The sequence below is a fragment of the Pagrus pagrus genome (genome assembly GCF_965226575.1).
Source record: "Pagrus pagrus genome assembly, chromosome: 19".
In the NCBI taxonomy this organism is placed as follows: Eukaryota; Metazoa; Chordata; class Actinopteri; order Spariformes; family Sparidae; genus Pagrus; species Pagrus pagrus.
Genome location: NC_140203.1, coordinates 4,103,569 through 4,119,536, shown reverse-complemented (window position 1 = coordinate 4,119,536; position 15,968 = coordinate 4,103,569). Strand labels below are relative to the sequence as shown.

Sequence of the window (15,968 nt, the reverse complement as noted above, 5' to 3'; positions counted from 1 at the left end):
TATTATCCCAAATGTTTCCAACAACGTCTCCGCAGGTTAAGTCAAGGTAACTGTCTGTTTCATTTGGTTGCCCAGCGCAAGTCAGCGAACGAGACTAAATTCAACACTTATAAAACTTTAAATTATTACCTCGCCTGAGAACATTTGTGCCTGAGTCACGTCAGATGGATTTCCATCAGCGATGGTGGCTGTTTAATGGTGTTTTCACCATCAGTGAAGCAAGTTCGACCGCGAGATCATTTAGTTTGTTCACGTTGCTCATGCAGTGTCAGGACAGATTACCTGGCTGTCCACCGTAGCTAACGTTAGCGAGCAATGGCACATATAAAGGGTGTGTGTGTGTGTGTGTCTGTGTGTTTCACTTCAGGTCAACTCTTTTTTCCCATCACTTCTTTGTAACGTTGTGTTCTCGAAGTAAAGTACTTTCTTCCTCCAGCTCCAGTCAGCAGTCAGCATTACAGTGAATAAACATCCGACAGTGGAGGTCACCCCGCCGATTGCTGCTGCAGTCAGGTTGATAAACAGGAGCGAAGATAAATCCACTTTTAAAGAGTTTTAAATTAATCTATTAATCCTGTCGGTTAACAGCTCCGGATCAGAGCAGAATCCTTGAACAGCTGGATAGTTTTAAGGAGACCTTGGAACAATTTCCAGTTGTCAACAAAACAGGTATTATGTGTTTTCATATCGATAGCTAACGTCAGCATAAGCACACTGTTGTAATGAGGTAAAACTGAAATAAAAAAATAACCTCAAGAAATACAAAGTTGCAACATACCTGCTGTTTGCAGAAACATACATTGCCAACATTTATTGTGGCGATTGCTTTTCAATATCTTCCAAATTGATTGGCACAAAATTGATGGCATCAGGTCAAAATTCAGATTTGTCCAGTGTCGGTTTACGATCAAATATCTGCCAAACAAAAGAGAAGCAGTACTGGTTAATATTACTCTCAGTCTTAGACTCCAGGAAAACATATCATGATACTTTAATCAAGTCGGAGTCTCAACTGGTTTTTAGTAAATAATATACACATATCAAGTGCACATCTGCTGCCATCTATGAGTCTGCCAGTCTTGCTAAATAGATCATTGGCAGCAGTCGGACTCCCTGAGGAAGCCCCTTCATCGTGAGATGCCTCTTCATTAAGTCAAACCTTGTGTGAATATGATTATATGGCCAAATACAGGTGGTGGCGGCTGACTTGGAGGGGTTTTCGATGGCTAATATGAGATGTGGGTGAAACAAATAGGGGACCGTGAGCTGAGCGGCACAGTAACAGGACTTCAGTGAGTCACATGTGATGACCTCACAGTTTTCGCTGTCATCCGTTGACCTTTTACTTATGTCGTATTGAAGTAAAGAGCAGGAGAACAGCCAGGAATGACCTGCAGTGAGGTGTCTTGGATTGAACTCTTTAATTCCTCCGAATGTGTGGAGGAAAAACTTCCACATGCATAAATATTTTTGCCCCCATGCCAACATTCCTACTAAGCTATTGACATGTCTAATATTCCTTTATTTGCAGACTTACTGCTCAGTATGCTGATTAGCAAACACAGCATCCGTCTTTCATTCATCAAACAACTATCTTGAAAAACGGTCGGCATTGTGACAGTCGCACTTCTTCAAAAACCTGTTGACATCCAAGTCTTTCATAATGTTCAACAGTCTGGTGACTCACAAAGCCGACTGTAAAAAGTCGGGAAACATATTCTGAATGTTAAGCGTCCACAGAATTGCTCCTGAAACCTGAATAATATCAGCATATTTCATGTCTTCATGGGAAAATGCTACATTTGGAAGAAGCGATTAGCCTCTCAGAACGAGCCTCAGTGTCTGGCTTTGTGGAGTCGGCCGACGCTTGGGCAGAATGTGTTTTTCATAAAGTTGATATTATCAGAGTTAATGCCCCGAGCGCTTAACTGTCCAGTTTCTTCCCCCCGTTGTTTGTAGTAATATTGCATTTCTATAGACATGAGCAGTGATCCAGCTAATGCAGTAAAATCAAATCCCCGGGGGTACAAATGAGGCCATAGCGTAAAACATTTTGTCCGTCTGACTGACAATGTGTTTTTATGCCAAACAACCGAAAAACACTTTCACCAGTCACAGTTTATAAGGGTTTTAAATTCAACATCAGCATTCATGAATACTCACGAATAAGTCTTTTTGTGTGGTCGCACGCACAATAAATGAAATCTTTAGCGGCAGATAACAGTGTGGTCAGGTCTCCCGAGGTGCTTTTAATCATATATCACATTTATCAATTGGCTTTTCCGTGCAGGGAGGCAACAGTCGGCCATTTGTGTCAGGGGTTAAAATCACACTCGCTCAACCGAGCGTAAAATGATCCCTGCTCCTCTCTGTGGCATGTCGGCGTGCCATTCTCTCTGCATATGTCTCATACAGAGCCATGCATATTTCATGAGGCTTAAAACAGGAATTGCATCCTGCCTGTTTTATTAGCATTTTAATCCCTTTGCAGATTCGCCGCTTGTGCCTCAGTCTGAGGAGCTGCGCACTTTTCAATATAGACACTTCACACGCTTCATCTGCTGCTTTTAAAATATATCTTCTTGTCATATTGAGAGGTCAAAGCAAAATTACGCTGCAAAAATAAAAAAAAACAACTGTCGACACTTAGACGCGCAGGTGTTTCTGTCATGTATATGACATCTGCATAAATGTAGTGTTTGTGTTCTGCCAGCGATCTCATGCGTTGTGTTTTCTTGCCAAATGATTTTTATTTGGAATAAACAACTCTCACCTTGTAACACGCCACTTAGATGTTTTCTCCAAAGTAATGGCTTACTTCAAACGGGGGCTCTGTTGTCAAGTTTGTAAAGCTCTCTTTTTTTCAATAATCACGCGAAAGATGAAAGCTGCTGCATGAATTCAAATTTAATTTGTTCAGTCATCCAATAAAACGGTTTGTCTGTCTCCCCTGCCACCAGTCCATCCTCTCTCTCTCCCTCTCTCTCTCTCTCCCTCTCTAGAAAAGCTGTGTGGCAAATTGGAGCTCCAGCATTGAATGACAATGAGTAAAAGGGGAAAAATACATATTGAGGGCACAGTGAACTTAAGCAATTAAATTAAAAAGTTATTAACTTTGGAATGAGGGACACTGCTCTCTTTCCCGTCACTGCCTGCAGGCAGAGGGCTACAGAGTTCAAGGAAACATACTGAAACAGAAAAGAGGGGAGCGGGGGACGGACATGGAGAGGAAAAAAAGAGACAGAGACAGACGGGGGAGAAGACACAAGAGAGACACGAGGCTTCGAGGTGAGGGTGAAGGTTACGAGCCCGCCCCCCCCGAGCGGAGATGTCCTCCAAAACTGCGTTTGATGGCGTCAATAAAAAGTTGTTGTGCGCGGCCTGATGTCTACGTGCGCGCGCACCTGCTCGTTTGATCATTAGAGCGTTATTGTCTTAAGCGAAGGGCTGGCTCATTGCCACTCCAGCTTATCCTTAAGTCAGCATCATTGTAGCATTGTGAGCCCAAATTCCATGGGAGCGAGAATCAAAGTTAATTAAGCTTTTGCTGTGGTTTGCACAAATAATAAGTAATGGGCTGACTACTAATTAACCCTAAGAAACTGCTTCCTTTCAGTGCAGTAAGTGATATTTGGAACTATGTCTGCTTTTCCTGACACAATTAGCACTGTTCCGCCGAGCATATCTAATAACTCGTCCATATGATAATGGTCTTGTACTCTGTGATGAATGCAGGAGGGGGAATTTGCTTTGCTGTGGTGGGTGAGAATTTTTTGAAGTGCTAACAATGCGTTTAAAACATTTTTATCATCTATGTTTGTGTTAAAGCGTTGAGAGCGGGATGTCGGACACAGTAGCCGAGCAGCAGCAGCAGCGTTCAAAGCGGCTCCCTCATTAGCGGACGACGTACATCTTGTGCATTTTAACATTAATGATCATCAGTTTGTGCAAATCATTTATTTAATAATTTATCAGAAGGCCAGGACGTGTCTGTTATCTTCCGCCCGTTGTTTTTTCGGGGGATTTTATCACATTAAAGATGAGATTCACAGATTCCTCACTGGAACCGCAGAGTTTCATGCCAGGAGCTGACTGAATCTACCTCATGCACCGTTGCGCTTGTGACGTATTGATTTATTTAATTAAACATGAACCCATGAAAAATATTGACACAATATTCTCGGCGTGTTCGTGTGATGTACTCCCTTTTTTTCTCGTAGTTGTCAGAATGCAGCAAAGCACTCGTCTATCTCGACAACTTTTGGACGGATTGCCATGAAATATAAATAACTCCACGACTACAAAATAGTTGCAGCACAAAATTTTTACAGACTTTTATGTTCCCCTCAGGATGAATTGTGAATTCATCTTTGGAGCATTCATCTTTCAGGTGCACAAATTTTTTAGCAGGAATTGTTTGTCGTCATGGCGCCCCTTTAGCTTTCCACAGCGCTGCTTCTGTCACACTGCAACCTGCTTCCATTTATGTAAATCCTTCCCTGGTTGAACACCTCACTTATTGTGCACCGGGACACGAATTATCATTCGAATAGAACAGAGAAAAAGTTCATTATTCAGCCGAGGCAGGATAATTGTCTTTGGTCTGACCGAGCGAAATGTAAACACAAACATGTCTGCGAGATAAAAACAGAACAAAGATCTCATCGTTCATCATTCGTACCTGCGGTGCACACCTACACTCTCATATTTAAGCTTACTGTAGTCAGCTGCCAGCAACAATTGCATTCAGGATAGAGGAACCCTTGTGAGGTGTTCTGTAGCGGCATGAGGGGAGCAGCTCAGGGTGGAGGGGATGTGTGTTGTCATTGCTGTAAAGGTCATCTGAGGACTTTCATTGTTGGCCTACTATCTTCCCAGCAGTCCTAACAACCCTAATCTCTTGTTTTTGTTCAAGTGTCCATTCTGGAAAGAGGATGGTCTTTATTACCGCGACTTACACTTTTTTTCCAAAATGTCAAGACTGACCTCAGTCTCTAAATTATTAAAGCGACGTCAGAAGACATTATGATCATTTTTAGTGTGTTTCAGGAGAAAACCCGAGAAAAGACAGGTACAGCATGAGTGAGAAGGTAGAAAAGCTGAGCAATCAAACAGAGAACGGACAGAAAGACAATTTGTAAGCATGAGTCATTTTCTGTCTCCTGCAGATGAACTTTTCCCACGAGTAGCACTGGTGCTCCCGACCAAATATTTTAGGAGCACCACGTCACACAACACAATACATTCCTATGTTTTCCATGCTGACTGATAAATCCTTTGGTAATAAAGGGGCACGTCGGGTCTCTGGTGTTTCACATGACATGCGAAGGTGATGCTTTTAAAACGTGGGCATATTTGCAAGCTGCACAGGCGCTCCTGAGTACACATTTTAGTTGCAGTTGCAGTCTGGAGTTGTATCCTGTTGTTCTGACCTCTTGTTCCTATTGTGAGGTTAAATCACAATATATTTCCTCTCCGGTTTCTCAACCTCACTGCCCCTCATTTCACCATATTACGTTACCTTGCAGCTCATATCCCCCATCTCAAACTGAAAATAATCACATGTCCAGGTGGTGTGAAAAAACAAATTAAAGAATTCTGTTGGTCTGTTTTTTCCCCCCCTGGTAACTGCAGTGCATTCAGGCCGTTCACTGTTGTCCAAAGTCCATTAGCCAGTCGAGCCATGTCAAGTAGGGGCAAAGTCAATAAGCGAGGGCCCGGAACAATAGCGCGCCGGCCAACTGCACTCAATTCTGCAACACTGTACTTACGACAGAATAGCAGCTCTATAGCAGCTCCTCGATAGGCTGCTAAGGCACAGGACAGTCTGCTAACCCTGAAAGAGCACTCCAGCTAGCAGGGGAGTGCAGAGATAGGGTAGGAGCAAGGAGAGAAAGGAAAATACAGATACAATATTTCAGGTAGGAACAATAAAGGAGGGATGAGTTACAACTGGGAGCCACCAGCTGACCTAATTAAAATGTAAAAAATTTCCTTTCTCGTTAAAAAGACCTGTTAATTAAGGGATTTTTTACACACTGTGCCGCTGATTGCACAGCGAGACACTAAACCTCACTCGGGACAGCCTTCTTATTAGAATTTACTGACGAAGCAAGACCCACGAGTGGCGGTGAGGTCCCTGTCGTCACGCCGACACCATCCATGCGAGGGGTTGAACCAATCGGGAACACATGTGTGGCAGATTCACACCAGATGTTCCACTAAGGGGGTTACGACCTCTCGATGCCCCAGAAGTATGTCTCTTGCAACTGCAGGCACCGACCACGCAGGTGGTCTGAAATCCCAAGACCCTCTCCTTTGAAACCGGGGGATGGTGGCTGCGCTGACTGACTGAAGAAAAGCCCCTGAGAAGATAAAGATTGGAACTTAGTTGGAGACTTTCACTGCAGTGCTGCTCAGGCTATTTTAAGCTGAGAGAGATCACGTTAGGTACCTGTGAAGAGAGCCTCAGAGGGCTCAGTAGTGTCATTTCATGCTGCTAACCAATTAAGCCACTTTCTTCACTTGCTGAACAGAGAGCAGTGCTGTTTTAAATGGTAACTATCGCGAAGCTAAAGAATGAAAATGTTATTACATTCGGTCTGTGCTCATACTATACAGATTTGGATGAGGTATTTTCACTTACATGACTATCCACCATTTTTTCAGTCTGTTAATTAGAAATCTTTGTAACCTTAAATGTTTATAACTGAATTTATAACTTCCAGAGTCAACTGGTTTCTCTTACTCTCTCCACAGTATGAAAGTCAACTTTAAATGCTTCAAGTGTTGCATGAAATTCATTCCTTATTTTGAAAATATTCTGTGTTGTGTGTTCTGTCTTGCTCCAATATAAGATGTCAGGCAGCAAAACCAAATCTATGCTTGTCTTTTCTTGTCAGCCATGTTTCTTTATTGCTCACTGTCCTATTCTCTGCGTTTAACTGCATGTCTGCACAGCTGCAATCTTTAACAAACACATAAACGAGACTATTGTTCGTTATGATGTGTTGTCTGTATGCATTGTATACATCTCTGCAAGCTTACGCCCACTGTATAGTGACATGAAGCTAATAACTGTTTGGAATTAATCATAACATAACAGGAGTCAACAGCCATGCAGTGAGTCTGCACCGGAGCACAGCTGTGCTTTCGGCTAAAATGCTACAATCTCACAATTGCAGTATGTTGATGTTACACAGACACACTGCATGTTCGCCAGGATCATCATCTCAGTTTAGCATGTTTTGCATACATTTTTATTTTATTTTATCTTGTGACAACACTGTGTTTATGATCTAGTAAGGTTTAGGCACAAAAATCACTTGGTTAGGGTTCAGAAAATGTTCATGTTTTGGCTTAAAACAGCTGGAAATTATCCCGAGATCTCCTTCAAAAATATCCAGCCGTTTCACACTTACAAATGTTGAAACTCAGTCTCAAATTGCAGTCACCGGCTTGGCTGTGGTTTGCAGAGACATTCTGACACTGTCAGCATTTTCTCTCGGCAACCGGGCTGTTGTAGGCAACTTGTAGGAAGCTACTGGTTGCATGGGAGTTGCGTTCTGTCACCAATGCTAGCGCGACAACTCAGCAGTTTAATGTGAAAGTGAGATGTAACAGCCACCGTGCACACTGGCTTTAGAGGACAATCTGGGGATCACCAAAATAATCAGAATACATCCGATGAGCTCCATATCTGTACCAAATTATCTGTAAAGCCATCGAATAGTTGTCAATATTTCACTCAAAGCCAAAGATGTCAATATGCCGGTGCTGCTGGTGCGTAAGTCAGCGATACTCCTCTGGGGAGCATTTACAAAATTTAGAGCTACACCAGGAGCTTGGCAAAAACATGGTATGGTATATCTGTTATGCTTTAAACAATGACAACATGAAAGGCAAAACATGAAGAGGCTAAATAGGCTGAACCCAGTTCATCCCAGTCCAGTTCTATTTGACGGGCTTCAACCACTACAAAGACGGGCTGTAACACTTGAGGAAAAACATGAATGGATGAACTCATCACACGTGTTTTCAGTCTGAGGCCCATCCGTCCCAATCTCCTTTCGCTCCCGTTGCCACACTTCAAAGACACCTCTGGGGAGAGGCTTCAAAAACGTACAGCATTACAGGCTTTTTCAAGACAGCCACAGAGCCCCAGTCAAGAAACGCACTGAGAGTTTCTCTCCAGCTATTTGTTTTAAAGTTGGTTCTGCTCACGAGTAAGAGATTCCTCATGTCATTTAGTTCTGCCTTTACCTGGCCTCGCTTTTATCTTCCACCCGACTATTGCACTTCCCCTTTGCTTTTTCCTCTGTTTGTGTTATCCCTCTTCACTTTCTTCTCGCGCTCTTGCTTCATCCTGTCTTTACCTTTGCAGTGGGCTTCAACAGAGGCGCTTAAATCATATCAGGGACGAGGAGCTGTGTCACGTCCCATCCGTTATACTGAAGTAGCGCTGCAGTGATGTCTCTTTTCTTATGTTTTTATTTTTTTTTCATATTTCTGCCTTTGTCTCCACTAATCCCCTTCTTTCTTCAGCCCTCTTTCTGACATTAACTCAATTTCCTACACCATGCTCATTATCTCCCCATTACATCTGCCGTCTCCCCTGCCGTTACACCATCACCCCTGTCTCCTTGATCCCCCAAACTCTCCAATCCAACTTATTTTTCTTAGCTCTGTCTTTTGCTGTCTTACATATCATCTCTCCTCTTGTCTCTCTTAAGTAAATTCCAGTTTGTATTTCTGTCCTCCCTCCTTCCTGTCTGCTTCCTCCTGCCTCCAGGAGGCGCAGCAGCCAACACGTCAGACCCCTCTGGTTCTCTTTCATTCTACTTTTTTTGTAGAGGTTGACCTCAGACAGTGTTACAACATCTCTCTCACCATGTTGGTTGTTTCTTCTTCCCCTACCTTTTTATCTTTTCCAGGAATGGGTGACAGCCACTGACCTGCTCATCTCTTTGGACAGACTTAACACCTTCGGAGACGAGTTCTTCAAGGATGCCAAAGTGTTGCGCTCGTACTTCTACGCCATCTCTGATTTCTCTGTGGGTGGCAGGTAAGAGTCACCTGAAACCACCTGCTTTCTACCAGCTCATGTCCCTGGGGAGCCAAAATTATTTCTGAAATGTTCAAAAATTAGTCACTTTAGTCCATAACCTTGAGCTTTGTTCTGTGAGACCCAATGAAAACTCACAAGCTTCGTGCCGCCCTGTTTCTCTGTGTCAGGGCTAAATAATAGAGCCTCCAGCTATCTCAAACACAATGCAACGCAAGGCCTGTCTCCTAATGCATTTATATAATACTAATTGGCTAATATATTCAGGAGGAAACACAGACGCTGTGTGAGAAGGTAGGGGATGCCGGTTGGGCATGAAAAGCACAGATTTTGAGTGAGCCAGGGTTTCAAGTGCTATATCTCACATAATGGTGTGTGTAAGGTGGGGCGATGATTGTGGTTTGGGTTAAATGTTGAAAAATTCAGCATGCCCCATCTGGTGCTTCAAGCAAGCCTTGACTTTTTCAGTGTTTAATCAGTAGCACAATGTTTTTTCAGGTACATTCAATATGAACAATGTGCAGATATGTAACCTTTTCTTCAAAATCTAATTGAATATGTAAATGTCTCATATAATAACCAGCCAGTCCTAATGCGTGAAATATGGCAGCCTGGTCAGTGACCCTACACTTCTGTGTTTGATAATGTAGTTTCAATTCTTGAAGCACCGCTCTAGTGCAGTAAAGAGCAAGAAATATCCAAGTAGGAGGGTGGATGGACGGGTCATACCCTGGCCGTTCCCTCCAAAGACAGGGGTTCACATCCCAACAATCAAGAGTGGGTCTTTTTTGGTTATGTAATATTAATACGTCTATGTACATAACAGTACTTACATGATTTACATTACGTAGGTTACGAGACTGAACCAACTCAAAGTACGATCGTTTCCTAAACCTCACCAAGTACTTTTTGTGCCTAAAAATAACCAAATCACAACCATTTTACAATGTTAACAACAGGCCAAAGTCATAATATGTCATAATATTCTAACTGTTTATCAGCAAGCTTTATTTTGAAAGTCTAATCAAACATTGCATATAATGTCTTATTGCTAACTTGATCACGGAGCCATTAATGTGCCAAACTGACGTAAGGAGACAGATGTGCTGTCTGTAACAGGTGTACAGTATGTGTGCAAAGTGAGACGATCAATCAGACTGTCCCGGGTAAAGAAAAAAAAAAAAAGCCTTGCTGTCTGTCAAGTTGCCATCAGGTGAGAGTAAATCAAGATAATCCTCCATCCCCCTTCCACTTCTTTTGGTTTATTACTCAAAGTAATGAGAGAGGACACGGCGCCAAGGACCGGGCTTCACCATGGCGCCGCAGATAGAAGCGGACGATTAAGTAGTTGAGATGAAGCCTTCATAAAGCCTGTAAACTTGATCTGACACCTGTCATAAACGCTTAGGATCACTGCGGCCGCATGACAAATTACACGCCAATGCCACAACACTTGGGGGGGAGACACACATGACAACATGTAAGCCTTGTCCCAGTGCATTCTGCACACATGGGTTTACACCGCAGTGCTGCACCTCGCCTCCTGCTCACAGATGCTGTAAAAGACAAGATTTATACAGACTATCCCTGCAGGCATTCACATATATGAAAAACGCTGTTCTTTCCCCTCTGGTATAACACGAGGACTCAACATACTGCACATCACTTTTTGAACTGCACATATGCTGCTTGTACAGTTCCTGTGAACTCCCTCATAAGAATTATCACCGCGCAGCTCCGGTCTACTCCAGCAGAGAGATGTGATATTTGGATCGGAAAGCACTTTGGAGTTACCAGGGTTTTGTTGTCTCAGCGACAACGGAAATAACTGGGTCTGAGCCTCAGGCAAGCACACGTCTGGATGCGGGACAGCTGGCTAAATTTGACAGAGCCTGCCACTCAGCGACATGTCCCTGTCCCCTATCACAGCCACTCGACAAAACCCGACGACGCTGCCAGGAAATATCACACACAGCAAGGCGTAGCTGCCACTGTGCTCCAGAGGAAATTATATGTTTTCCAAAAGCGGGGAGGGAGGAAATTAGCAGATATTCACTATCTTGTTGTGAAAATTGACTTAATAAATCGTGTGTTATCTGCTTTTTAAAAGTTATACGTTACATTCATTTAAAGATGGTGTGCAGGCAAAAAGATACACAGTTAATAAGAGCTGATAGACAAATACACAAACTAGTGTTCTTAGAGTTACATGCTTGTTGCAGTGTTTAAGACTGAGTGCACAGTTGCTGAAGGGGAATGAAAGACACACCTCATCTCAGGCCATGCTATGCTGGATGGATGATAATAGGAAGTGACAACTCCGTACGGTGGAAACACCTTCTCACTTTCCCCTCTCCTCTGCCTTCTACTCCATTCACTGTGTGTGTGTCTGTCTGTGTGTGTGTGTGTGTGTGTGTGTTTTGGAAAAAGGTTGTATCCTTTACATAACCAGCTGTCTGTCTTTCCCCTCAGATGTAAGTGTAACGGTCACGCCACCGAGTGCTTTGAGGGGGAACACGGGAGGCTGGTCTGCGCCTGCCAGCATCATACAGCGGGGGATGACTGCCAGACATGTCGCCCCTTTTACCAGGATAGACCCTGGGCCAGGGCCACCGGGGACTCCGCCAACGAGTGTTTAAGTGAGTAGCCTCCTTCTGGTCGGCTGTCACAAACCCAGCCTGCTGCAAAAAATTCACCAGGCGGTGTTGAATTCAAGTGACAAGCCGAGGCTGCGAAAGGTCCCATAAAGGCCATCAGTGTACCGCCTCCCATCAATCTCCAATAGATCTAGGAAATTTTGATTTCTACTTCCTGCGTGAGCGAGCAGATACTAAGAAAAGAGAACAGTCAGACTCTCGGTATGGAAATCAAGTTCACTGGGTGTTATTATGCTGTAAAATGAATGGTATTTTACTATGTTGAACTCGGCTTCATAATCGCATTTGTCTATTTGTCTTCCACCACATCGCTTTTATCACATTTCAGGCAAGAACAAACAGTAAGGAAATTAATTTTGTGGCTGCATTACAGCAAGTACTCATTCATAAACGTCGGCATTGTAAAGTGTGTAAGTACCGGCCCCTGGGAGGATGTGTGTGTATTTAAATCAGCTTCTGTTTTGTTCTGTATGTGCCGACTGCACACACGGCATTGGTATGCACATATGTTTGCAGGCATCTGCCCTTCAGAGCTTCTGAATGTGTGATTTAGCGCGAGTGTTATCAGGTTTGGCTCATCACACCGTGCACTTTCACTGCAACGCTGCTGAGGATGGATTGTAATTGGCTGAGGGATAAAAACCATAAAGGAGAGTGGCTCACAAATTGTATTTGTTTTTCGCTGAATTCTATTAAGCAGCAAGCTTGTTTTAATTACTCTTACTCTTGGTTCCAAGCAGATGGCGTCTTAAATAGAGTACTGCGCCCAACTTAATCAATGTGGTATATTAATAAATAAACACACGCCATATAAAAGAGTCGCAGAATGTGGAAGGATAATAATGAATGCTCAGTGTAATTGCAAGTCTCTATCTGGCACAAAACTCATTTTGCCTCAGTTTGCCCCACCAACCTTAAATATCTCAGTGTCAGGCCGCTGCGTTATTCTCTTCTGTGTTTGGGAATAACATTTTGAAAAAATGAAGATGGTGATTATAATCAGCATATTTGCACTCAGGAAATGAAGAACACTAAATAAACAGTACAGAGTGGTGAAATATAAATTTGATGAAATCCTGTAATCAATAAATGTGTAGAACTTGGAGTGGAAATCAAGTACTTCATATTTTCCAGACAAAAATAAGTTCATAATCAATGTTTTATTACACTATTACACACCGCACTGTGTTAGAAAAGGCGTCCCATCCAAAGATTAGAGAGGCATCGGTCACAACCATTGACAGTATGAACTAAAATGGCACTCAGTAGAGCACATACCTCCTCCTCCAACAGATTTGTATTTAGATCTGCATGAAATTGCACTCATATATACAGTACCAGCAACAAATTAACCAACAGATTAATCAACCAACAAAAAACCAACAGACACGAGTGAAAACTTCACCTCCCTGCAGTAACTATGGATGGAGCCTCCAGGTCTAAAGAGTGAAGACAAAGCTAAAGTCCTTTAAATCAACATAATTTCTGATGCCCAGCATTAGACTGGTTTCAAAAAGAAGTCAGATTGCGTGTAAGCTTATGAGAAATTGACTCTATTTCTCAGTAAACAGTTTCCTAATGCCTTTCTGGTCTGAATCGTGAGTTTCAGGTCATCTTATAAACAGCATGTTTACTCTGTAAATGATCCTATTTAGAGTAAAATAGGTGACGCTTTAGCGAGTGGCTACCTTGTGATTTTCAAGTTGCAACAACAGCTTCTCAGTTAGGGGCGAAGGCACTTTCACTGAATGCTAATTTGCTGTTCTGTTATTGTACCATAATTGCATACAGCGTACACATGCTGTTATTTTGTCCATGTTTGTTACTACCAAGAGGTGAAACAATGTCAAGATGGTCCCGCCCCTCTAGTTACGGGAGAGACGTCTTCATCCTAACAAATACAGGTTTGAGCTGTCAGGGGTCTGAGGTGTGAAACATTTGTGGGCTTGAGAGCGCTGAGACCGGTAGTTGTACCTGATGTCACGTCGGGAGAGCAGCAGCAGCACCATTTGCTGTGTGAGTTGGCTGCATGTAATTTAAGACTACTCTGGCATAAGGGGAAGGGATGAGGTGCCTTTTTGGGTCTAATCGAAACAGGGAACATGATCTCTGGCTTTGCAGGAACTGAGAGAAACAGCAAAAGCAAAAGTCACATATGGCGTTATTCTTAGAGCATATGTGAATTTGCTGAACTTGTATTCATTTGATATGCATGCTGTTTTTAATTGTTGATGTATTTGCTTATCCACGTTTGGTTTGACCTGGAAAAATCTTTGAAAAGCCATAAAACATGACTGAAGTCAGGAGCTTTGAAAACAGTTTTCATGCTGTCTGCTTATCTTTCTACTTTTATCCTTGCAAAATATCGACCTTTTCTGTCACTTCTTCATCTTTATATACCTGCGTTCACCGCAGAAATATCCAAGACTGTCCTCCCAAGAACAATTACAGCATTGGTTGTTTCAGCAAGAACCTCCAAAACAACATCGGGTAATGTTCAAGTGACAAAACTCTCTAGTAATTATCAGTCAGGTGATGTTAAGACAAAAATTGGAAAAATTACATTGATTCTACCTTGGAGTGACCACAATCCTTCTATAACCTTAACCTCATGATTATTTTTGAATACAAGACGACAAAGTGACTATTCCTAAAAGACGTACTATGTAAGAATGTGGCATTAAAATATCTAACGGTGCATTTCATTTCGTCACCTGTGAGTTCAGGATTCACCAGAGACTCCGGTTCTCTCATTCGTGTTAGTACATTTCATGAACACCAATGGCGGTCGCCTCTACGGATCGCTGCTGCAGTCCAGTTGATAAAGGGGAGTGAAGATAAATCCACTTCTTAATCCAAAAACAGTCATCTCTGCACTCTTCTACCATTTGTAAATGGCTCAGAATCAGATGTGACCCAGCTCTCTCCTTCAGAGCTGTGGCTCTACCGCTCTCTGCAACTTTTTTGTTTCGGTATGATGGATTGATAGACAGTCTATTCAAGTCGTTTTTGTACCTGAACAAAGTGTTCACTGAGGGCTTTAACAAGTGATACTTTTTATCTTTTGATTTGGAGGACTTGTTAGAGATTTTTCAGTTGTAGAAAATAATGTGCAATATTTATATCTTCAATATGATAAACTTTATCATTATTACTTTCTTACCGTTAATAAGAAAAGTAGATCTGCTTGCAACACATTTCCCGCTCTATTCTCCACCAGATCAAAAGGTGTGAATTAGTACCTGTGTAATGAATATGTAGTGTGAGAAAAGACTTGCAGTTAGCAGACGTGAAGTGTTGAAAACAAATCTCTAAAGTGCACAAGTGTGACGCTACGGGGAAGTCACAGTTCGGTCGTATCTTGGTTTCGGAGTCACCGTGCGTTTCCATTTTGGAACAATAGGAAATAAAACGGCAACAAATGAATCCTAAATGCCAAATGCTGCGTTTCTTTTCATTTATTTTCATCAGACAGTGGTGTAAGTTGCGTTTGTTCCACCTGAGAGTGTTGGTGAAACCTGTAGTGCATTAAGCGGTAAACAGTGAACATACACTCTGTCATAGGTCACACTTTAATGCAGGGCTGATCAAAAAAAAACAAATGCGATGTAAATGCCAATTGCTTAAGTAATGTCTTTGGCCCTGTCTGCTTTCACATCTGCAGGCTGCTTAGGAACAGCAGGGATATGCTGTTAGACTTTTTTGGCTTCTTTTTGATGCCATCTAATACGACGCCGACACGCCGTCCCAGTTCTGATCCACCACTTGCTCTCGAAGCGGGCAGGCTCTCGAGCTCCTGCGTCGCTTTTAAACCCAGCGTATTGTCAGCAGTCAGTCTCAGTGTCTTCTTCTTCGTCTTCAGGAGCAGCTTTTGGGTGCCTTGCCTCACCTTATTAATTGCTCACATACTTGCCTGTAAAACTATGCATGTTACTGGAAGATACCATTAGATGACACTCCTTATCTTGTCCCTGACCCCTGACCCCGTCACATCGCCATGCTGGCCCTACACTGCCCCCACTGTTCATGCAGGTATTGCACCTTGCTGCAACTGATTTTGGTCAATACTCATTTACTTATCCGCACATTATATATAGAGAGACTGAGATTTTATTAACCCGTATTCATAAGTGATGCACCAAGTGATGTTTAAAATAACAATTTGTAACCGATAACAGATAACAACATTTTAAAGTTTTGTTTTTGTGTAATTTATTCTCCCTTTTTTGTCAAGGAAACAAAGAAAT

General features: G+C 42.6%; 1 protein-coding gene across 2 annotated transcripts in view; it reads left to right on the top strand.

The window, feature by feature from the left end:
• lamc3 (laminin, gamma 3) overlaps positions 1-15,968 on the top strand; it is a 124,798-nt gene that overhangs the window by 29,707 nt on the left and 79,123 nt on the right. For both annotated transcript variants that reach the window (XM_084383019.1, XM_084383020.1), the window contains exons 5-6: positions 8,934-9,064; positions 11,537-11,703. In XM_084383019.1, the coding sequence (XP_084239145.1) occupies positions 8,934-9,064; positions 11,537-11,703 (298 nt within the window). The remainder of the gene's footprint in view (positions 1-8,933; positions 9,065-11,536; positions 11,704-15,968) is intronic.